The sequence below is a fragment of the Piliocolobus tephrosceles genome, chromosome 18 (assembly GCF_002776525.5).
Source record: "Piliocolobus tephrosceles isolate RC106 chromosome 18, ASM277652v3, whole genome shotgun sequence".
NCBI classification, from domain to species: domain Eukaryota; kingdom Metazoa; phylum Chordata; class Mammalia; order Primates; family Cercopithecidae; genus Piliocolobus; species Piliocolobus tephrosceles.
Genome location: NC_045451.1, coordinates 10,763,026 through 10,786,442, shown reverse-complemented (window position 1 = coordinate 10,786,442; position 23,417 = coordinate 10,763,026). Strand labels below are relative to the sequence as shown.

Sequence of the window (23,417 nt, the reverse complement as noted above, 5' to 3'; positions counted from 1 at the left end):
GCACCGGGATGACTGAGAATGGAGTCTGACTAAAATTTATTTGTTAATTTTTCTTGTCTGCTTGCTTGATGAGTGTCTCTTTGGCAGTAGCTGCTTCTGTGGGCAGTAACCTGATTTAGAAGGAGCTCCACGCTTTGTTCGCACTCCCATGCCTCCCATGTATCTCATCTGCATGCCTCTCCCCAGACCTCTCTGAATCCAGTCTACCAGGCCTGCTCCTCCTAGGCCTCTGACTAGACAGTCAGCACTCCCCATGATACACCCTCATCTCAGCCATATCTGTTTTCACACAAAGTGGATGACCAGGCACATCGCCTGAACCTCTGGCCATTGGACTGTAGATAAGCAGCCATTTTTTTTTTTTTTTTTTTTTTTTTTTTGAGACCAGGTCTTGCTGTCACCCAGGCTAGAGTAGTGCAGTGGTACAATTTCAGATCACTGCAACCTCCATCTCCCAGGATCAAGCGATTCTTGTGCCTCAGCCTCCCAAATAGCTGGGATTACAGCATGTGCCACCATGCCCAGCTGATTTTTTGTATTTTTAGTAGAGACGGGTTTTCGCTGTGTTGGCCAGGCTGGTCTCAAACTCCTGGTCTCAAGTGATCTGCCCAACTTGGCTTCCTAAAGTGCTGAGATTAACAGGCATGAGCCACTGTGCCATTCGGCCAACTACCATTCGTTTTTGATATGCACCCAAATTTCTAGCAGGCTCGCTGTTTCATGAACAAAGCCTGAGCTTTTAATTCTTTTCCTTTGCTTTTATTCACCCCACTCCCTGCTGCCATGATGCCATAGGTGTGAGCTTAGGACAGATACCTGTTCACTACTGGCAGGTGACATGAGAGTCTAGGTCAACAGTTTATGCAACTTACTTGTGACCTCTGAACCTGCTCATGTTTGATACTGGGTATGATTAGTCCGTTGTACTATAGATTATGGCCGGGTCCACCTATAACTTGGTGTTTCTGAGAGTACACAATATAGTCTTTTTGTCCATGAAGTCACTTGATGACTTCGTATCTCTGGTTCCATTCTGACCCAGTAGTAAATCAGGGACCATTTTATACATGGTGTATGTAGTTATTTTTTGCAGATGACCTGCCTTCTTCCAAACGTAGAGATCGAGCCACAGCCTCTTGCTGGGGTTTACCAGAAGCTCCTCCTGGCATCTGTCTCCATTAAGACACATCTGGAAGTATGAGATGGCCCAGGTAGTAGGTTTGCTGCTACACAGCCTGGAACAACTGCAGAGCTTCCTTGTTTTGTGCTGCCTTCTGAAAAAGCAACTTGTGTCCCAAGGTAATTGGATTATGATATCATTACTAGTATGACATATGTTGAATTAAGTGATATTCTAAAAATAAATACTTAAATAGATACTGAAACACAGTCCCGTGGTATATCTTAAGGAAGGATTTCTCAACCTCAGTACTATTGACATTCTGAGTCAGATAATTCTTCGTTATGGAGAAGCATCCTGTACAGTTTATGTTTAGTAGCATCTTGTCTTTTACCCACTGGATTCCAGCAGCGCCTGCCCCAGTTGAGACAACCAAAAATGTCTCCAAATATTGCCCAATGTCACTTGCGGGATAATGAACCCCAGTTAAGAACCACTTGTTATGTGATTCTCTAGAATTTATCCTGTATTGATAAAAATGAATGTTTGCTGTCATTTTAAAGATCTAGGAAAATTTTTCTCCACCATCAATCTGATTTTTGAAGGGGTTATAAAATCTTTGTTTCCTCAAGTTGTAAGATAAAAATGATTATAAAACTTAAAATCCCCATTATAGTTTTTATATGAAACATTTGCAAGTCATAGAAGGTTTTGCTTTGGTTTTGCAGGATTGTTACTCCTATACCACGATCGGATCATTCATGTGATCTCTAACATCGATGTGAGATTGACATATGATGGAATAGGGTATTGGCAAACACTTGCTTTTAATGTGAGGAAAATCCACCAGTGTAGCAGTGAGGAGGTGAGGACCTTGGCCATTGCTGGAATTGGAGGTGGTGGAGTAGATCTGCATGAGTAACCCAGTACTGCCTAGGACGGGATGGGTACATCTGTCTACAACTGCCCCAAGCCTTTTCATCCCTCACACTAACCTAAGCCCCATTTTAGCCTGTTTCAACAATAAAGTAATATTTAAATATGTATACTATGAATATATATATATGTACTTATGAAGTATTAAGTATATATAAATTACTAAAATAACACTGACTTCTATTTGCTTTAGAAGTACCTTATTTATCAGTTTGCTCAGCATGGAGAAGGGATGAAAATGTTATTTGTTGCGGGAAGTCAGGGACCCGGAACGGAGGGACTGGCTGAAGCCACGGCAGAAGAACATAAATTGTGAAGATTTCATGGACACTTATCACTTCCCCAGTGAATATCCTTGTGATTTCCTATGCCTGTCTTTACTTTAGTCTCTTAATCCCGTCATCTTCTTTGTAAGCTGAGGAGGATGAAAGTCCCCTCAGGACCCTGTGATTGTATCAAATGCACAAATTGTTTGTAGAGCATGTGTGTTTGAACAATATGAAATCTGGGCATCTTTAAAAAAGAACAGGATAACAGCGATGTTCAGGGAACAAGAGAGGTAACTTTGAACTGGCCGCCCGTGAGCCCGATGGAAACAGCTATATTCCTCCTCTTTCATAAGCAAATAGGAGAAATATCGCTGAATTCTTTTTCTCAGCAAGGAACATCCCTGAGAAAGAGAATGTGCCCTGAAGGTAGGCTTATAGACAGCCCCTTTTTAAGGCATCTCATCTTTTATGGTCGAGGCCCGAAGGGATGAAATAAACCTGGGTCTCCTATAGTGCTCCCAGGCTTATCAGGTGGACAAAAATTCCCATCTAATAAATTGTGGTCAGACAGGTTATCTGTTCTCAAACCCTGTTTCCCGATAAGATGTTATCAATGACAATGCGTGCCGGAAACTTCATTAGCAATTTTAATTTCTCCTCATCCAGTGGTCCTGTGATCTTGCCCTACCTCAATTTGCTCTGTGATATATTATTACCTTGTGAAGTACGTGATCTCTGTGACCCACACCCTATTCGTGCACTCCCTCCCTTTTTGAAAATCGCCAATAAAAACTTGCTGGTTTTATGGCTGGGGAACATCACGGATCCTGCCGACACGTGACGTCTCCCCTGGATACCCAGCTTTAAATTTCTCTCTCTTGTGCTCTTTCCCTTTATTTCTCAACCCAGCCGAGACACTTAGGAAATAGAAAAGAACCCACGTTAAACATCGGGAGCGGGTTCTCCCGATAGTTATTTCTTGAATCTTCCTCTCAGACTTCAATGCCTGGTGCTCCTGTTGGGAATGTTGAGAAATAAAATCAAAGAGTAAATATTCTGGGGCAAGTTGGAGCAGCTCTGTAAGGGCCAGTCTAGTAGGTGCTCTTGTGGATGGTGGCAGCTTGTGTCATGTATGCATTGGACAAGTCCACGTGGCATATGGCTGTGTGACACACAGTGCAAATAGTGTTAACTTTGGCCAGTGACTGGAGCTGATGGCAGCTTTACTCGCAGATGTTTTGCAGTTGCTGTCAAGGCAAGTGTGTACTTACAAATGGCTTCCATCCAGTGGTGTCCTGATTGTTTGGGGCAGGGCAAATGCAGGCAGGTCAGAGGGTCAAGCCAGTGTTAGCAAACATGCATGGGCTGCACCAATAGCATGCACCTTTCCCAGACAGGCATGATTGAGCGACGGATTACATTTCCTCCTCACAAGAAAACTGGATGCCTCTGTCGCTAAACAGAGCCCACTCTCAGTGCAATTCTGGGGTAGCTGAAGCATGGGGCTCTAAAGGGGACAGAAATGAAGAAACTGCGAATGTACTGAAGGGGATAGAGTTGTACTACAAATAAGACTCAGGAATAGGATTGCCAATGTTGAAATATTTTCAACTTTGCAATAAGGCAAATGCCTTCCATGTTTGATTATCCTGAAGAAAGGAAAAGGTCCCTTACCCCAAATTTTGTCCAAATGTGAAGACTGTTCACACACACACACACACACACCCCTCAAGACGATATAGAAAGGTTTATTGCTCATATAACAAGGCTTTCTTGCAATAACAGGGTGGCTCCTTAGTGGGTCCAAAAATGGTTTGAGAGAACAGAGAAAGCAGTTGAGCCTGGGGTTTTTACTGAGGTTAGTGATAAGGAAGGAGTGGGGGTTCCCATAGGTAGTTTGAAATTCCCACTGGCACCAAAGGAGGGAGCACCTCAATGTTATTACAAACTTTCCCAGGTGCAGAGTAGAAGGAGAACAGGGAGAGGTGAGGGTTCAAACCTGTGCGTGGTCAAACATTAAAAAATGGCGGCTGACTGTGTGTTAGCTTCCCAGGGCCACTGGAACAAGTGACTACAAACCGGTGGCTTAAAACAACAGATTATTTGTTGCCTCACAGTTCTGGAGGCTGGAAATCTGATATCAAGATGTCTCCAGGAATGATTCCTCTTGGAGGCTCTGAGGCTGCTGTGTTTCAGGCTTCTCTTTTAGCTTCCGGTGATGGCTGGCAGTCCTTAGCTTTTCTTGGCTCATAGAAGCATCCCTATGGTCTCTGTCTCTGCCTCATCATGGTCTCCTTGTGTATCTGTCTTTGCGTCTCTTTTCCTCTTCCTATAAGAGCACCAGTCGTATTTGATAAAAGGCCCACCCTACTCCAGTGTGACCTCAACTAAATTACATCTTAATTATTGCCAGAACCCATTTCCAAATACAGTCACATTGACAGGTACCATGGGTTAGGATGTCAACATATATTTTGGGGAAACACAATTCAGACCACAACTGACTATTAAATGTTACATGCCAGTCTTTGACAGAAGTGATTAATGCTTGTATATAAGGCAAACATAATGGCAGACATAACTTCTTGATGGTTAATTTATCCTTACTGTAAATTTAAGTGGTCATGGGCCACTGGCTTAGATTGGGTGGGTGTCTGGTAGGGCTGAAAAAAATAATTTTCTCCATTTATCCTTTCTCCCTCAGTGCCATTGAGTTTCTGCTATGATTTTTGCCATTACTAACCATTGGGTAATAAGAATAAAATTTTGCTTCATTAACTTCAATAGGGGCTGCATATTGCTTTGTTTTCTAAATGTGCTGGGTATAGAGAGAGAACAGTGATCACTTTTGAACTCTTTAAGAGACACTGTAATTAAGGTAATTTATGGCTGGTTTGTAACAGCTCTAGCTATATTTCTGGGGATGCCTGAATGTCTGGCTTTAACTTTTAGGCAAGATAATGGTAATGGAATTTATAATGTTCTGTTTAAATTCTGACCCTTAGGGCCAATTTTTTAACTTATGACTTTCAACTGGCATAATGGGTTAGACATCCTGACCTATGGGTCAGAGGTACATTAAAAATCTTGGGTCAGGCACACTGGCTCACACCTGTAATCCCAGCACTTTGGGAGGCTGAGATGGGTGGAACACCTGAGGTCAGAAGTTCGAGAGCAGCCTGGCCAACGTGATGAAACACCATCTTTACTAAAAAAAAAAAAATAAGCCTGGTGTGGTGGCACACGCCTGTAGTCCCAGCTATTCGAGAGACTGAGACAGGAGAATCACTGGAACCCAGGTGGAGCCTGCAGTGAGCTGAGATCGTGCCACTGCACTACAGACTGGGTGAGACAGAGTGATACTCCGTCTCAAAAACCAACCAACCAACCAGTCAACCAACCAACAAAAAACTCTCTTACATCTCTGTCTTGAGCTCTCTGAAGCTTAGACTCATTGCATGGTTCAATTCACAAAGCACATTAGTGTGTGAATAAAGACCCTGAGGAGTTAGTACTGGGATCTCTCAAATGCTCAGTGCTTGCCTCCACTCCAGTCTCTTTCTCTAAATGGACCTATCAGTTGCCTTTAAACCAAAGCCTCACAGGAGAATGCTCTGTGAAGTCTTGTCCTTTCAGATACCTGAACTCCTGAAATGTTTGGAGAGGTTGAGGGAAGGCTCGGGAGTAAATTAACACAAAGTTTGTGGTCTGAAGACACTTTAGTCATTTCAATGAGTGAATGCCTAGCTTGCAGCTGATGAAAGAACTTCAAATCTGTCTGATTATTAAGAAGAAAGAGCTTCAAATTTGTCCAGTTATTATTATTACCTTGTTGTTGTTGTTGTCATTGTTTCTGTTTTTCAGTTGAGTGTGAACAGAAAAAGAAACCGGGGATAAATTAATTTTTTTGTCCTGCAAGGTCATGACATTTTTATTTTGGATTTAAATTCTTTTGGATTTTGAAGTCTTTGGACTTAAACACTTTTAGAATTTGCATTTAATTTCTTTCAGAAAATACTGTTAATAAGACTATATCCAACATATGGGACATTTTCTATAATTGTTAGAATTTTATTAGCAGAACATCTTTAGGCAATTTATTATTTTAATATCTTATTGTTGTAATTCAATTTCACTGAGGATCTTCTGATACGCTCTGATGAAATTCTTAAGTGGACACAGTTTGGATAGGAAATGAGATAGAGAAAACCTTTTTGGCTTTGGTGGCAGATGTGTCTTGGAACTAATTAATTTGTTGTTCTGACTATTTTCAGATCCATATGGAACAAAATCAGTATGAACAACTATTGAACTGTGGAGGTTTTTAACATTTTCTGAAAATTTTTTGATACTCCTTTTATAAGAGTTGGGGGATTATGTCTTTTATCTTGAATCTGGGCCCTTTCAGTGACTAGCTTATAAACAATATCATACAGAGAAACTGAAGTTCCTAACTTCTAGGGCTAGGTAGAAAAAGCCGTACTGCATCCTCCTGGTTCTCTTGGCACATTTGTTTTGGAGCCATGAGTTGCTATATAAGAAGTCCAACCACTTGGAGTAGTGACCTGTAGGTGCTCGGGTTGACAGCATCAGTTGAGGTCTGGTACCACAGATTCAACCACGTAGGACCAATCACCAGCCACGTGCATGAAGATGCTTCTCAATGATTCCCCAGCTGTGTGGTTACCCCCAACTGTTAAATTGCGCCAGCCAAGGCTCCAGAGACGGTGGAGCATGTGTAAGACATTCACACTGCTTCATTCTGTGAGCGTTGAAAAGTTATGGTACATCACTATGTTTTGAGTACTTAGTTATACAGCAGTTGTAACCAGAGAATGCTCTCCGAAGTCTATCCAAAGGGGTAGTTGTTAGCATTGGGGATGCAATCCAGTCAAGACTGAAGTTGGACATCCAGTCTGTTATTGAGTTTCCTTCCCCTAGGAAAATAGCCACAGTCCTGATGGAACCATGGTATTAACCCAGACAGCCAGGACAATGGAAAGCTGAGCACCGTCAGGGGAGACCTGTTCTTCTTCACTTCTGGAGTCAGTAGGAGAGACTCTTAATACCTTCCCAGTCACTCCCCACAGAGGTAGGAGAGGAGGCACTGGAAGTGATGGACTTGTTGTTATTTGAGAAGAAGTGGAGTGTGCTTGGTTCAGCTCACATACTTCTGTTTTCCTCACTGGGGGCCAGCCTGACCACAGAGAACACATGGCCCTGTTTCAGCTGCCCATGTTACACATGTAAGGGGCCTGGCTCACTTAGGGCGAGCATGTGGGGTTGTAGTGTCTTCTGTGACTAGGGCTAATTCTGCAAGTCAACTAGGAAGCTTATTCTGTCCTGCCTCCCACACTGTATAGTACCTCCTACAACTTGGTCTGTGAAAACAAAATATTTTGTCCTTCAATGCCATCATTTCATTTAAAAATTAATTTTTTAATGAAGATATAATTGTACATATTTATGAGATACATAGTGATGTTTTGATACATATATAATGTATAGTGATCAGATTAGAGTAATGAGCATATCTATCACCTCAAATAGTTGGTACTTCTTGTGCTGGGAATATTAAAAATTCTCTCTTCTAGCTATTTCGAAATATACTAGAAATTCTCATTAACTATAATCACCCTACTGTGCTGTCAAGCACAATAACTTATTTCTTCTATCTAATTGTATTTTTGTACCTATTATCCTACCTCCCTTCATGTCTCCCGCCCTTTTTCAGACTCTAGTAACCATGATTTTCCTTTCTACTTCTATGAGATAAACCTTTTAAGCTTTCACATATGAGTGAGAACATATGGTATTTATCTTTCTGTTCCTGGCTTATTTCATTAACATAACTTGCTTCACGCTTATTCATGTTGTCCAGTGACCTCATTTCTAATCTCATTTTTATTACATTCAGAACTCAGGTGGGGACGGGGGGGTACCATTTGTTGGGCTTCTTTAAGATGCCAAGACAATTCTCCTGTATTTATTTCATACATTCAGTCATACTATTTACATGGTCATGTGATTCATCCAACCACAGACAGATAGAGTAGATCTTTATTGTTATTACTAATTTATAGCAAATTTTAAAAACATATGCAATGCACAACATCTTGTCCTAATCCTTAGAAACAGACTCCAGATTTAAGCTTAGAAACCAGTCTTTCAATATAGTACTGCCACATTAAGAGCTTCTTTCAAAAGAGTGAAACTTTGCATAATTTCTGGGTACTTAGAGTTACTTTTACTTTAACTATTTCTGAATGCTATCCATCACATGACAGGGTGATAAAACATTTGTAGATTACTAAAGAAAATAGTTCCAGTGTTTTCAGCTGGGAATCCTTTTCAATCATAATACATTTCAAAGGGCTGCCAGAAGATTTATTAACTTTTTCTCAGAAATAAATCTTAAACAGTTTGCTACCCAATGTGATACGCTTTTTTCATAATCCAAACCATACTGAGATTGCACAAAAAATGACAAAGTCCCTAGCTGTAGAATTCCTGAACAGTGAAATTATGGCTTCAGAGGTAGGAACAGCCCAATATCTTTCATTTCAAGAAAAACACAATTTTCTAACTTTTACCTCTACAGGCAAAAAATTTACTTCTAAAATTCTTTTGAGTCTTATACCCCAGTGTTTAAATTTTATCCCTAAATTAGTATTTTTTCTTTTTTTCGTCCACACAGATTCTATATTCTTACTGGGTTATCATCTTTTTAAAAAAAATTGACAGTTTTATTAAAATATAAGTGATATATAAAGCTGTACATATTTAATGTATACAATTTTATAATTTAGGACATACAGATATTCCCATAAAAATCATTACCACGATCAAGGTAATAAACACATCTATCACCTTATGTAACCACTTTTTATGGTGAGAACATGTGACATAAGATCTATATTTATTTATTTATGTTTTAATTGACGCATCATAACCATACACATTGATGGGGTACTGAGTGATATTTTGATACATGGATACAATGTGTTATGAGCAATTCAGCATAATGAGAACATCTGTCATCTCAACCATTTGTCATTTCTTGGTGTTGGGAATATTCAAAATTCTCTCTTCTAGCTGTTTGAAGATATACAGGAAGTTATTAGCTATAGTCATCCTACAGTGTTGTAGAACACTAGCACTCATTCCTTCTATCTAGTTGTAATTCTGTATCCATTAACCATTGTTTTCCTCTTCTCTTTCTCTGCACCCCTTCCCATCCTGTCATAAACAGTATTCTATTCTCTACTTCTATGAGATCTTTTTATTTTTTTCTCTCCCACATATGAGAGAGAACACAGAGTATTTGTCTTTCTGTGCCTGGCTTATTTTACTTAACATAATGTTCTGCAGGATTATATCCTGGAAACAAACTTTTAAAGTGCATAATATAGTATTGTTAGCCATAGGCATGGTGTTGTACAGGTTTCTAAAACTTATTCATCTTGCCTAACTTAAATTTTATACCCATTAAGCAACAATTTTCTATCTTCCTGTCTCCATCTAGCCCCTAGCAACTGCCATTCTCTTCTCTATTTCTATGAGTTTGACTATTAAAGACACTTTGTGTACATTGAATCATGCAGTATTTCACCTTCTATGACTGGTTTATTTCACTTAGCATAATGTACTCCAGATTCATCTGAGTTGTCACATATGGCAGGACTTTCTTCTTTTCAAAGCTGAATACAGTGATACACCATTATATGTATATATCACATTTTTTTCCATTCATCTGTCAATGGACATTAGGTTGTTGGGTTTTGGCCATTGTGAATAATGTTGCAGTGAACATGGGAGTTCAGATGTCTCTTTGAGATCTTCATCCTAATGCTTTTAGTTATATACCCAGGAATGGGATTGCTGAATCATATAGTAGCTCTATTTTTAATTTTTTGAGAAACCTCTATTCTGTTTTCCCTAGTCATTTCACCATTTTAAATTTCCACCAACACTGTTAGAAGGGTTCCAATATCTCTGTATGCTCACAAATACTTGTTATCTTTTCTGCTTTTGATAATAGCCTAACAAATGTGAGAAAATATCTCATTGTGATTTTTATTTTCCTTTCCCTGATAATTAGTGACGTTGAGCACCTTTTCATATACTTGATGGCCATTTATATGTCTTCTTTGGAGAAACATCTATTTAAGTACTTTCTTTGTTATTAAACTGGTGTGTGTGTGTGTGTGTACATATGTTGCTATTAAGCTGTAGAATTCCCTTATATAATTTGAACATTAACCCTTTGTCTGACTGCCTGAACTAGAGTTCCAGATACAATCAAAGACTTTCTCATTGTATGCATCCTGATGAGATTAGCCCTGAATATAAAATCTAGAGCATGAGCAAACAGACTGAGTGTTAGGCATCCATTTTACTGTCTGGTAGTTTTGTAGTCAGCATGGTGACAGAAATTTCCTAATTTGACAGCTTCATACAGCTGTTTTCCCAAAAGAATAGTTTTCAATTCTTTCATCAACATTATGGATAGCAACCTCCTCTGTTAGCAACTTCTGGCAGCAGTGATAGCACATTACCCAAATGCTTTGTAGGTAATAATGTTCTGGAGACATTCCTGGAAGCATAGCCTAAGTCAAGTGCGTTGGCCCTTCCTATATTGCAAGCTATTTAATATGTAGTAAGACATCCCTTTTTCAACCTAGCTAAAGCAGATTCTGTTTTCTGCAATGGAACTCTAACGTGTAAATTATTTATGTAGTAGAAGTATAGCAACATGCATAGGATGATAAACTCCAAATAACTCAGAATAGTGGTTTTGACTGGCAATGTGTGGCAGAGAAAAGCATAGAAGGAGGGAAATGGAGTAAGAATGGGGAATGCGACTGGGAAGGGAGCCAAAGCCCGGTCACCTTTCAAAGACCCAGAAGTAAGGTTTTGGCCTAGGTAATGGGGCAGAGATGTGGTTCGAGATTCTCCCCGGACTCGCCGCCATGGGCGTGTGCTTGCTTATTCCAGGAGTGGCTACTGCGTACATCCAGAGGTTCACTAACGGGGGCAAGGAAAAAAGGGCTGCTCATTTTGGGTATCACTGGAATCTGATGGAAAGAGGTAGGCGCATCTCTGGAGTTGATCGTTACTATGTGTCAAAGGGTTTGGAGAACATTGATTAAGGAAGCATTTTCCTGACTGATGAAAAAACAACTCAGTTATGGCCATCTACCCCTGCTAGAAGGTTATACAGTGTATTATGTAACATACGATGTGTTATGTAGTGCTTAATAAAAAAAAAAAAAAAAAAAAAAAAAAAAAAAAAAAACGAATGGGGAATGCAGATAATTTCATGGCATTATTTTTCAATTTTTATTTCTTAAATGATTAGTGAGTGCCTGAATATTTACTATGTCAATTCTTACATTTTTTGTGTATGAGAAATATTTTCTTTAAAATAATCTCACCAGATATTCTTTGGAATTTTGTGGATGTGTTTTCTCAGTGATCATCATTCTTCTGATGATCTCTTATGAAAACTTAGATATCTCCAGTCTTGAGGATAAAGATATGAGTGTTACAAACCAGTCAACAAGCTTATTGCAGATGGTCTCAACCACTTCCACTCATATGTACATGCACACCTCACATACCACACGCATTACCACACATGCAAAGATAAGAAACATAATATTCTCCCTCCTTTCCTCTCTCTCTCCTCTCTCTCTCTCTTTTTGAGACAGTTTTACTCTGTCATCCAGGCTGGAGTGCAGTGGTATGATCATGGCTCACTGCAGCCTCAACCTCCTAGGCTCATGCGATCCTCCCACGTCTACCTCCAGAATAGCTAGGACCAGAGGGTACACCACTGCATTTGGCTAATTATTATTTTATTTAAAAAATGTAGAGATTGGGTCTTGCCTTGCTGCTGAGGCTGGTTTTGAACTCCTGGGCTCATGCAATTCTCCCATCTAGTCCCCTCAAAATGTTGGGATCACAGACATGAGCCACCATACCCAACCAGTATTATCTTTTTATGTGGTTTATATTAATATATACATACTAAAATTGTAAAAACATGGAATGATTTTTTTCAAAAACAAACATGATTCAAATATTCTATTTTCTTTTTTAAGCACTCTGTATGGATTGTGTACAGACAGGTTAAAACTCAATTCCTCTTGCTCTTCTTCAAAGCCTTTTGACTGTAATCAATCTGTCAATACTGCTGTATAGCAGTTTCCTCTTTTGGAAAACAGAAAAAACATATTAATTTTCTTAAAGTTTTTTGTAAGACTTATTTTTCAGTTGGGTGTAAATTATTTCACAAAATATTTGAGGAGGTTTACAACCAAAATTATGACAAAAACAATAGCAAGACTTTTGGCAAAATGAAAGGAACACAAATAATTCCCTCTTTTTGTCTTTTAAAATCCCATTTAAACATCCAGTAGTTAAAACAAAGACAGAAAATTCTGCATGTTCACTGGAAATCAGTCAGAGGTTTGTGTATTCCACATTTTAGAGAACTAGAGGAATTGCTGCTAAATTTAGTACAAATGTAACTGAACTGAGCAAGCCTACATAGAAGTGGTATGAGTCTCTGAGACAAGGATATTTAGACAGCAGTGGTGGCTGAACATTCCAGACAGCACAAAATTTGAGGGGAGGGCTGGGCATGGTGGCTTACAGCTGTAATCCTAGAAATTTGGGAGGCTGAGGTGGGCAGATTGCTTGAGACCAGGAGTTTGATGTTGCAGTGAGTTGTGATTCCACCATTGTACTCCAGCCTGGGTGACAGAGTGAGCCAATGTCTCTATTGAAAACAAAAGAAAAGGAAAGAAAAGAAATTGAGGGGAGAGGTTTGGAAGCAAAGATGGGCTAGGGAGACTGTTACGGACTGAACGTATCTCCTCAAATTCATATGCTGAAATCCTAACTCCCAATGTGATGGTGTTAGCAGGTGGAGCCATTGGTACCTGATTAGATAATGACAGTGGAGTTTTCATGAATAGGATCAGTACTCTCATAAGATAAGCTTAAGAGAGGTTTCTAGCTCCTTCCACCATGTGAGCATGCAGGGAGAAGGTAGAAGTCAAGGAAGAGGAAATGAGCCCTTTCCAAACACTGACTGCTAACATTTGGACTTCCCAGGCTCTAGAACTGTGAGAAATAAACTTCTGTTTATAAGTCACCCAGTCTATGGTATTCTGTTATCGCAACCTGCATGGAATAAGATGGAGACAATCAGATAAAACATTTCTAAAGTTTTTCTCTATTCTTTCACTTGGATTTATTGAAAAATGCAAGTAACTTGCATAGTTGGCATTTAGAAAACTATGCAGAGCCTAGAAGCAAAGAAAGCCTTAAACCTGATCTCCTTCAAAGAGAAAAATAGGCTTATGGGAGGATGTGCTCCACAGAAAACCTCTCCAAGTCTTTGTTGTAGTCACTAAGCTCCTGGCTGTGGTTTGCATGAGGATCTAATTCATCATTATTTAGCTCAGCCTGCTGGACCTCTGGACTTAGAGACAGGCCCTGCTGTGACTGATGTGGGCAGGCTCAAGCACTGAAAAGTTGTAATGGAACAGAAAACAAGCATGGAATCTATGAAAAATTCCATACTTCAAAAGAAGGTAATCTCCATTTCTCTACACATGAAAGAGATTCTTATAATTTTATTATAAGAAATAGAATAGGGATATTTTATATTTATAAAAGCTACAATGTAAAGTACAAATATAAAAATTACAAATATTTCTATTTTGCTTGATATGGAATGAAATATGTAAAGCAAAATCTGCCACAAAATTGTTAGAAAAGTAACTGAAATGGCAGCTGTCATGTATCCATGTAGTTAATCCATAATATATTTAAGACAAAAATGATATTTTAAAAATATTGATTACAAAATTGTATTAATGATCAACTTAAAAATTTGAACTCAATATTGGAGAAATCAATTTTCTTACCAATAGCCATAGAAAAGCTATAGGAATCAATCATGTAGAGGACCAATAAAATAATTTTATAAATTACAAATAATAGAAGTAATATATAGAGTTGCTATATTTAATGTATAAAAATACACATGCTTGAAACATTTCACATACTGTTCTAAATAATTATGAAAGTATAGATAAAAGAGCTATTCAATCAACACTATTAAGAAAATAAGAAAATGTGATAATTCTAAATATTAGAATACATGAGATTTAGCCAAAGATTTAAATAGATATAAATACAAATTTTAAATAGTCTAATTATCAAAATTTTTTTAAAAAATCAAGCAAAGTTTATATATGGTTCATGGAAGATTTTCTGTAAGTATAATTTTGAATCACTAAGTTATTTCAGGCAAAGAAATAAGAACAAAAGAAATAAAAAATGAAGATGAGTAAAATTACTTAGGATATTAAAATTGTTAAATTTATATCAATAAATTAGTCTACAGTAAATTAATCTAATAGTATCTATAGCTTCTAAAAGAAATATAACAAAAGCCCTTAAACAATAAATAGATGGTTCTCTGAACTATTCTATCAATACAAAAGAAAACACTCACAAATTGAAGTAAGAAAGGCAATATAACAGATAAGGAAGAGATTCAATAACTCTGTAAGAGAAAATTATCTTCTATTTATTCTACTAAATATGCATACTTCAATAATGTTTTAAAATGCAAATTGCCAACATTGATTTAATAAGAAAATATCCTCCGTAGACTGATGACCAGGTCTGCCACATATAGTAGGCAATGCTAGTTGTAAACTTCTAAAAGGCAAGAGAAGGCATGCCCAATGTAATCTTTATGTTTAAATGGCTCTGCTTGGAGTTTTGCAGTATGGTACCAAATGTGTACAGCTATACTTGGTACACAAACAATGATCAAGACAGAAATGGAAAAGATATTGAAGTGTTACTTCTGGGAAAACTCAGAAGCCAAGTAAGTCAATTCAATAAGAAAAGGGAATGCAGATGTCCCCAGTATTTTCTAGGCCAAGTTATGTGCCACTACAGGCATGTCCTGTTAATGCAGTGTTGCATAGCATATTCATGGTTTGGAATGTTGTATCTGAGGTGTGTGTGCATGTGTGTGTGTGTGCGCACATGTTTGTGCGCGTGTGGGTAACCCATCCAAGAGCATCCTGAGTGCTGGTGAGAACTGGGTGGTGGTCAAGCCTCTGCTCCGGTGTTACCTCCTTAAAGTGTCAATTCCGTCATTTTTTTATCTAAAAATGTGCCCTGCATCCATCAGAAAAGTCTTAACTATTACTAGAAAGCCTGCCTACAGCCCGAATTGAAATACATTCTGTTATATTATAATTGCATTATGTTCTGAATTTTTTTCTCCTTATCCCTGACATTTTAAAGAATATACTGTGCTTGCTTACATAATAAGGACATGATATTAGCTTGCGTGAAGAAAAATGGCCTTTTTGTCTTTAGTAAGATTGTAGTTTCTAGTGAAAGCTATGATTTTATGTATGACTGTTGACATTCTTGCCTCTCCAAGGAATCCTTAGAAGATAAAATGTCTCTTTCCTCTTGGTAATATTATTTCAAAAATAGACTTAATCTAAAACAGCTGTTGAAATTGATCTCAAACTGCAGAGTAGGAAAAGGAGGAATAATTTTATTGGGTAAAACTATACATAACAAACTGGTCAACCAGATGGAATTTTCTCTTAAAAAACAACTAATGCTATTTTAAAAAAATACATACTGGTGTGAAGAAAATTATATAAAATAAGTATAACTTTTTATTGCTTTATATTAATTGTTGCTAGATATTATTATTTCCTTTTTTCTATTTTATTTTGCTCTACTTATTTCCTCACAAATTAAAAATTAAATAATATTTAAGATTTTAAAGAAAAAATAATAAGAAAAATTATGGCTCTAGTTGGCACTTTACTTTTGCTACATAGCTTCTAATATGCTTTCCTCTTTCAGAAGAATTTGTTATGGTGTAAATTTAATGTTCTGAAAAGGAAAGGTTATACCTCACCTCACTTCTGTCCCCAAAGTCAGTGCATGAGCAAATCACATGTGCCTGGCCAACTGGAAGCTCCAACTGGAAATTTTAGCCCTTGAACAAATATTAGAAAGACAAGAGATTGTTAGAATTCATTTACAAAACAGCAGTGGTAGCTGTGTCCTGCAGACTTTGAAAAGATGGCCTTTTCACCTCTTCTCAGCCTTATGGTGGGTCTTGATTTGTGCCAGTCTTCTATTTCTCTTAGAGTCCAGAAGTATTAACATGTTAAAAATACATTTTCATTTTATTTAAGGTATACAAAATTGATTTTGATACTTGAAGCTGAAGACCTATATGTATATGTTTGTATTATACATGTAGATGTATAATGTATGTATTATATATGTAGCTATATATGTATTATGTATGTATTAAATACGTATATATGTAATATATATAAATAATTTGGTTTGGTTTCTATAAACACAATATTTTAGCAAATCAAATATGATCTTAAAATTGTACAAGTTAAACATGCTTGTGCTGCAGTAAGAATCAGTATTATTTAAGATATTTCTATGAGAGAAAAGAATGACAATAGATTGTTTAACAAAATCTATACAGGGATAGCATTCTAGAAAACTCTAGCACACCATTATCAGTAGCACTCACAAAGAGATAAGACTTCTGTAGCTGTTATAATCTATAACAGATTACAGATAATGTAACAATTACAGATAATGTAAGCATCACTGTAAATTGGTAGTTATGACCCCCAAAATCCAATGGTGCTGGAGCTTAGGATACTAAGTGGAGAGGAGATTGTGATAAGCTCTGATAAGAGAAGAAAGTCATGATATCTATAACTTTAAAACTAAGTCTTTCTTTTTATTTTTTTGAGAAATAGGTCCTGGCTTCTTGCTGGGACCCGGGAAGATTAAATGCTTGTTTCATACATGAATGAGGCAGAGGGGTTATTTGAAAGCCTTTTTAAGACTTGGTGGTTCCTTATATGCCAAATCCTTCCCCATCCCTATAGTAAGAAATGAGCAAAACAAACTTAACAAATAAAAAATACAACAACTTTAAACAAGCAAATCTATAAAGAGAGAGAGAAAAAAAAAACAACTAAAGAAACCCCAAATGGATGAAATGATCTTTCAAATAAGAAATAACAACAGAATGCCACCCCTACCTAACAAAACAAAAGCAAAACAAAACAAAAAAACCACCAAGATACACTCAGGCTTGAAAAGAGCTTCTGAAAATTAAAACTATGAAAACACTATTAAAAGCTCAAGAGAAAGGCTGAAAACGATATTTAGGGAAACTCACAGCATATAACAAAGAAAGAAAAAGTTATGTAAAATATTGGGGAAAAATAAAGGAATTTTATTACCAGTCTAGTATGTTTAATATCGTAAAAATAAGACTTGTGGAGCCAGCTAATTGAGATAAGAGAAAGAAGAAAATGTTTAACACAGTAATCAATAAAATTTTATATGTACTTAAAGACATGAGTTTCCATATTTAAAGGACTCATTGGGTGCTCAGCTCAAATAATAGACATGAATATGTAGCAAGACACCATGATATTTTAGTTTACCAGCATTAACAGCTTCTAGTGGTCAAGGGAAGAAGTAAAGGTGAAGGGAAGAGGTGACAGTCACATACAAAAAAAAATGAGATTAAGAATGACATCAGACTTCTCAACAGACATATGGAAGGCCAGAAGACAATGGAACAATGTCTTACAATTTTGGAAGATGATGCTATGTATAGAATTATATACACATTCAAATTGTCAATCAGGGTTTTGTACAAACTAAAAATGTTTTAGATCTGTAAAGTATTCATTTATTTTTATAAGTCCTTTCTATGGAATGCAGATTTTTGCCAAAATAAGGGAGTAAACCAAAAGAGAAAAGAGGATATACAATACTCAAGATTTAGGGAAGTCTTGGGTGGCAGCTGGATTGTAGACCTACAGAGCAACCATACTATTATGGACCAAACAGATGCCCACACTTCTGAGAGTTCTGCAGGAACATTCCCCTCAGCCCTCACCCCTCTTTGGGGGTTACATTTGATGAAGAAAACTGCTTTGTTTGGAATTTCAGGGGCAGCTTGCATCAAAAGACTGATCACTGCAGGGGTATAAAGGCATAGTTATCTCACCTCAACTTGGAAGGGGACATCTCAATTCCAGAATACTGAGGTAGTCTCCTTCTGCCAAATTGTCCTTCCTTCTCCATTTCACAGTTGTAATCTCAAGTGTATTTCCTAATAAACCTCCTGCACACTAAGCTCCATCTCAATTTGTGTCTTCTCAGAGCCATTTAGCACAGTTTGGTTTTAAACTATTTACGTGAAATACTGTCTTAAAGTAAAGTTAACAAAAATAAGTAAAGTAGCCTGACACAAAGTAAAGTAAAAATAAAATATGTAAGTAATGTTAGTGTACAAAATTCACACCCCAACGACCTGTAACATAGAAGAGTTTAAATTAGAATGCAAGCTTTAAACTAGAATATCACCAATGTGAAAGAGATGAACGCAGTTAATTACATGACTTGCTAGGTGTAAGATAAAAATAAACTTGCTCCTGAAGAGAAGGACACTGTATTACTTTATTTCAAGAATAAAGATAAATTTTTCTCATGAGTTATTAAACACTTTTGTTGTACCAGGTATCATTGATACATTCATTTATCCAGTCCTTCCAAAGACTTGTCATTGTACAACAGGAATCTTCAAGGACTACACGGTAAGGTGTAAGAACCAGCAAAGGAAAGATATAACCATCGCCCAGTGTCACATTGTCACTATAAAAGTGACAAGGACCCAAGGACCAATGCTAAAGCTGATTTTGGTGTCATAACAGGGTATCCAGTGAAAGTAATGTCTAAATTTAGGTCTGAAATGTGAATAGGAGTTAGATGAATAACGAGAAGAAACAGGTAGAAAACCAGTAAAGTCCTTTCAGCGAGAAAGATAACAGCTTGCCTGGGTGAATTGAAAACTTTTCAGGATAGCTGGATGGCAGGGTTTGCCTAACCTAAATTTATCTTCATCCTGGAGTAAGAGCCTCTTAATTTTGTTAAGATACAATGTGCAAACAAAAGAAAAAAATTCAGCCTCTTTTGTAGCAAAGTAAAGGCATGTTACTTATTTATGACCGATGAATACAAGTAGAGATGCTGTATTTCCCATGGAATCCTCTAAATGAAGGGAGTGCACCCTTCTGTGGCTTTCTGTGTTCTGCACCGTGGAACACAGCTGAGTTTGAGCACCAAGGCCGTCAATTTTCAGTCTTAATTTGTCTTTTTATACAAACATCTCAGGCTACAATTTCCCTCTCAAACAAATTTCATGGCCTCCCACAAGTTATGATATGTATTATTTTTATTTTCTCTAATTACACATTTTTAAACATTCGTCTACAACTTGCTTAGTTGTGAAAATAGTCTTTATGTAGTACTTCTTTGAAATTTGTTGGAAGTTTTTCAATTTTTATAAATATTCTATATAAGTTCCTAGAGAATTCATTTTTTAAAAAGTTTCTGTGTGAAGCAGTTTCTGTTAACTAGTATAGTCTGTTTACCTGGGTAATCAGTCGATACTTGAGATATGTTGAAATATCCCACTCTGAGTGTGAATTTGTCAAATTCTCAATTTTAAAATAATTTTTTATTTAAATATTTGAATCTGTATCATTTGCTCTCTACACTTTTTAGAACTTTTGTACTTTCCTGGTGAGGTGAATATTTTATCATTTACTTGCAAATTTCCTCAACACTAGCATAGCTTTGTGCTTTAAGATCTATTTTTGGATATTATATAACTGCACTAGATTCCTTTAAATAATACTTTGTGTTACAGATTTTTATAAATGTTTTAAAAATTTAACCCTTATAGCTGGGTTTAGTTTATATCATGGTTATTTAACTGTATTTAATTTGAGAAGTTCAGTTCATTTACGTTTATGATAATTATTTATATTTTTGACTTATTTTTAAAATCATTACTTTGTGCTTTCATTTGTTCTGATTTTCCACTGCTTTTTAAAAATCTTCGTTTTTGATTGACTGAACTTGTATCTTTATCTGTTTCCCTTCCTCATTTTAAAAATCTTTTGCTAGTTTCTAAGTAATTCCATTCTGTTTAAACTTATTTTGGATGGTGTCCCTTGACATTTTACCATCCATGTTTACATAAATGTTGTTTACAATTATAGTAGTCTCTCCTTATTCAACGTTTCACTTTCCACAGTTTTGGTTACCCACAGTCAACCATGGTTTGAAAATAATAAGTGGAAAACTCCAGAAATAAGCAATGCATAAATTTTAAACTATGTGCCATCATGAGTAGCATGATGAAATCTTGTGGCGTTGCTCAGCAAAGACTTATAAAGAAGGCTAACATATTTCTTATAACGTTTTTGTCCTCCAAAATTTATGAAGAACATATTTGCCTTAAATGTATTGTTGTTTGGGATGACATAATTTATTATAACTAAATTTTGAAATATTCCTTGACACTTTCTAGCCTAAAATCTTTTTGTTTCCATGCATTTTCTCCACACTGAACACACTCCCACTCACTAGTCACTTACTGGCCATGTGGACTATCAGATTGACTGTCATGGTATTCCAGAGCTTGTGTTCAGGTAACCCTTATTTTACTTAATGATGGCCCTAAAGCTCAAGAGTAGTGATGATGGTAATTTAGATATGCCTAAGAAAAGCCAGAAAGTAAAAAGGTGAAAGGTCTGTATTTCATAAGGAGATAAAAAATCATCATGTGTGGAGGTTGCAAAGACTACAATAAGAAACAACCTGCCTGTGATATTATGAAGAAGGAAAGCAAAAGTCATGCTACTTTTGCTATTATACCTCAAACTGTAAACATTACTGCCACAGCGCATGATAAATATTTAGTTAAAATTGAAAAGGCATTACATTTGTGGGTGGAAAACAGGAACGGAAACGTATTCTGATCGATGGCAATTGGGTTTGGTACTACCTGTGGTTTTAGGCATCCACTGCGGGGGCTTGGAATGTATCCCCTGCGGATGGGGGGGTTACTGTAATCAATATTTTATCTCTGCCTCACAAACCACACAAAGGCCTTAGGGGAAAAAACTGCTAATATCTTCTTGATTTATAAAGCATTGTTTCTGATATTTTAGACATGATTTTATAATTGTATGTGGGTTATATTGTTCAAATTTACTTACCATTTTATATAGATAAGTTTGGTTTACATTTATTTACTGGACTCCTACAGTCTTTAAAGACCTTTTTTCATGCTTACTACATTGTAAACATGGAGAATGCCTGTTTTTTTAAATGAATCATCTCCCTGTTTCTCATACAACTGTATTGACGGTTGCCATGGCACAACCTCCTTGGAGATTACTTATGTAAGTCACAGGAAAGGGCGCCTGTAATATTTAGGTGGATTTGTTAAAAAAGCTAGATGGAGTTATCATATGCGTGCATGGTTGCCTCTTTCTCTCTTGTGTCCTTTTCATTCCTCCCTAGAGGAAAGGATAAAAGAGTCAAAGCACAATAGCTATATTTAGAATATTGGCAAAAAGATTCTTTGTATTCTAACAATGTAAAAAAAATGTTTCCTCGATAATAGCATGACAACCTAATCTGAAGAATTAAAGATTTTCTGTTCTGAGAATACTACGATATGCCAATGCAGAGGATTTCGAGGTTGATTGCCTCTTTCTATACTCAATAATGATAAAAATATAAACACTACCAATACTCCTCAATACAGCAATAGAATCTAGCATTTGTTTTCCCTTGTGTTAACCTCTAGGTATTTCTTCCATGTGAGTATAATAATAGAGTAACTGTGGCTTATAAAGTAGCCTTTTCTGCCATTATCATATAATTACCCTTTGTTGAATGCCATGTGCCTAAAAGTGCATTAGAACCTTGATCATTGTTGCTTTCTATTCTCATAGCTTCATAAGAACTCCATTACGCTTACTTTTTTAAATCAGGAAATTGAGAGAATTTGCTCAAGATTAGACAGATAATGATGACGAGAGCTGGGCTTAGATTCAAAATCTTACATTCAAAAGCTAAGGATCTTAAGTACTCTTTGTTGGAAATTTGATCCACTACACTCTTGCCTCCAACAAGGCAACATTTCTTGCTGTGATTTCCTTTCTGTTATTTCCCTTCTGTATACTTTTTTCCAATGGATTTTATTCCAGGTGCTCCTGGAATAAAACATATAACACCATATAACACTACTATGATAACACTACTACGATTACTAATAATAACATCATGTTGACTCCATAGAATAGCATTGCATGGCAACTCACAGTTATTTGAAATTATTATTCCAATTTATCTGTGCAACAATCCTATGAGGAAAGTTTGCATGACTTCTAGTTTTACAGATAAGTAGCTAAGGCTCACAGAAAGTAATTCAGTTTTTCAAGGTTACCTAGTTAGTATATGGCAGACTCAAATTGTATTCCAGGTCCTCCAATTTAAATTCCAAAGTTCTTTATTTCACATTAGCCAATTATTGTAAAGATAAAAACATAAAACAAACAATAACCTTCAAACTACTTAAGGATGTAAGGACTTAAGGATAAAAAAAAAATAGCCAGGCATGGTGGCACAGATCTGTAGTCCCAGCTGTCCCAGTGAGTAGTAATCACATCACTGCACTCCAGCCTGGGTAACAGAGTGAAACCGTGTAACAAATAAATAATAAATAAACAAACAAATAAATAAGCTGGGGATGGTGGTGCATGTCTGTCATCCCAGCTATTCTGGAGGTTGAAGTAGGGGGATTGCTTGAGCCCAGGAATTTGTGGCTGCAGAAAGCTACAATAGTGCCAACACACTCTAACCTGGGTGTCAGAGTGAGACTCTGTCAAGAAAGAAAAAGAGAAAGACAGGGAAGGAAGGAAGGAAGGAAGGAAGGAAGGAAGGGAGGAAGGGAGGAAGGGAGGGAGGCAGCAAAGGAAGGGAGGGAGGGAGGAAGGAGAGAGAGAGAGAAAGAAAGAAGAAAGAAAGAGAAAGGAAGGAAAGAAAGAATGAAAGAAAAGAAAGAAGAAAGAAAGAAAGAAAGAAAGAAAGAAAGAAAGAAAGAAAGAAAG

The 23,417-nt window shown here is 36.9% G+C and overlaps 2 protein-coding genes across 2 annotated transcripts in view; both read left to right on the top strand.

Annotated features, from left to right (window-relative positions):
- The window catches only part of CCDC102B (coiled-coil domain containing 102B), a 300,271-nt gene that overhangs the window by 24,190 nt on the left and 252,664 nt on the right, over positions 1-23,417 (top strand). The window lies entirely within an intron of this gene.
- On the top strand, positions 11,254-11,591 carry LOC111550654 (NADH dehydrogenase [ubiquinone] 1 alpha subcomplex subunit 1). The gene has a single exon (XM_023224158.1). It carries the CDS (start codon positions 11,265-11,267, stop codon positions 11,475-11,477), a length of 213 nt encoding a protein of 70 aa, XP_023079926.1. The 5' UTR covers positions 11,254-11,264; the 3' UTR covers positions 11,478-11,591.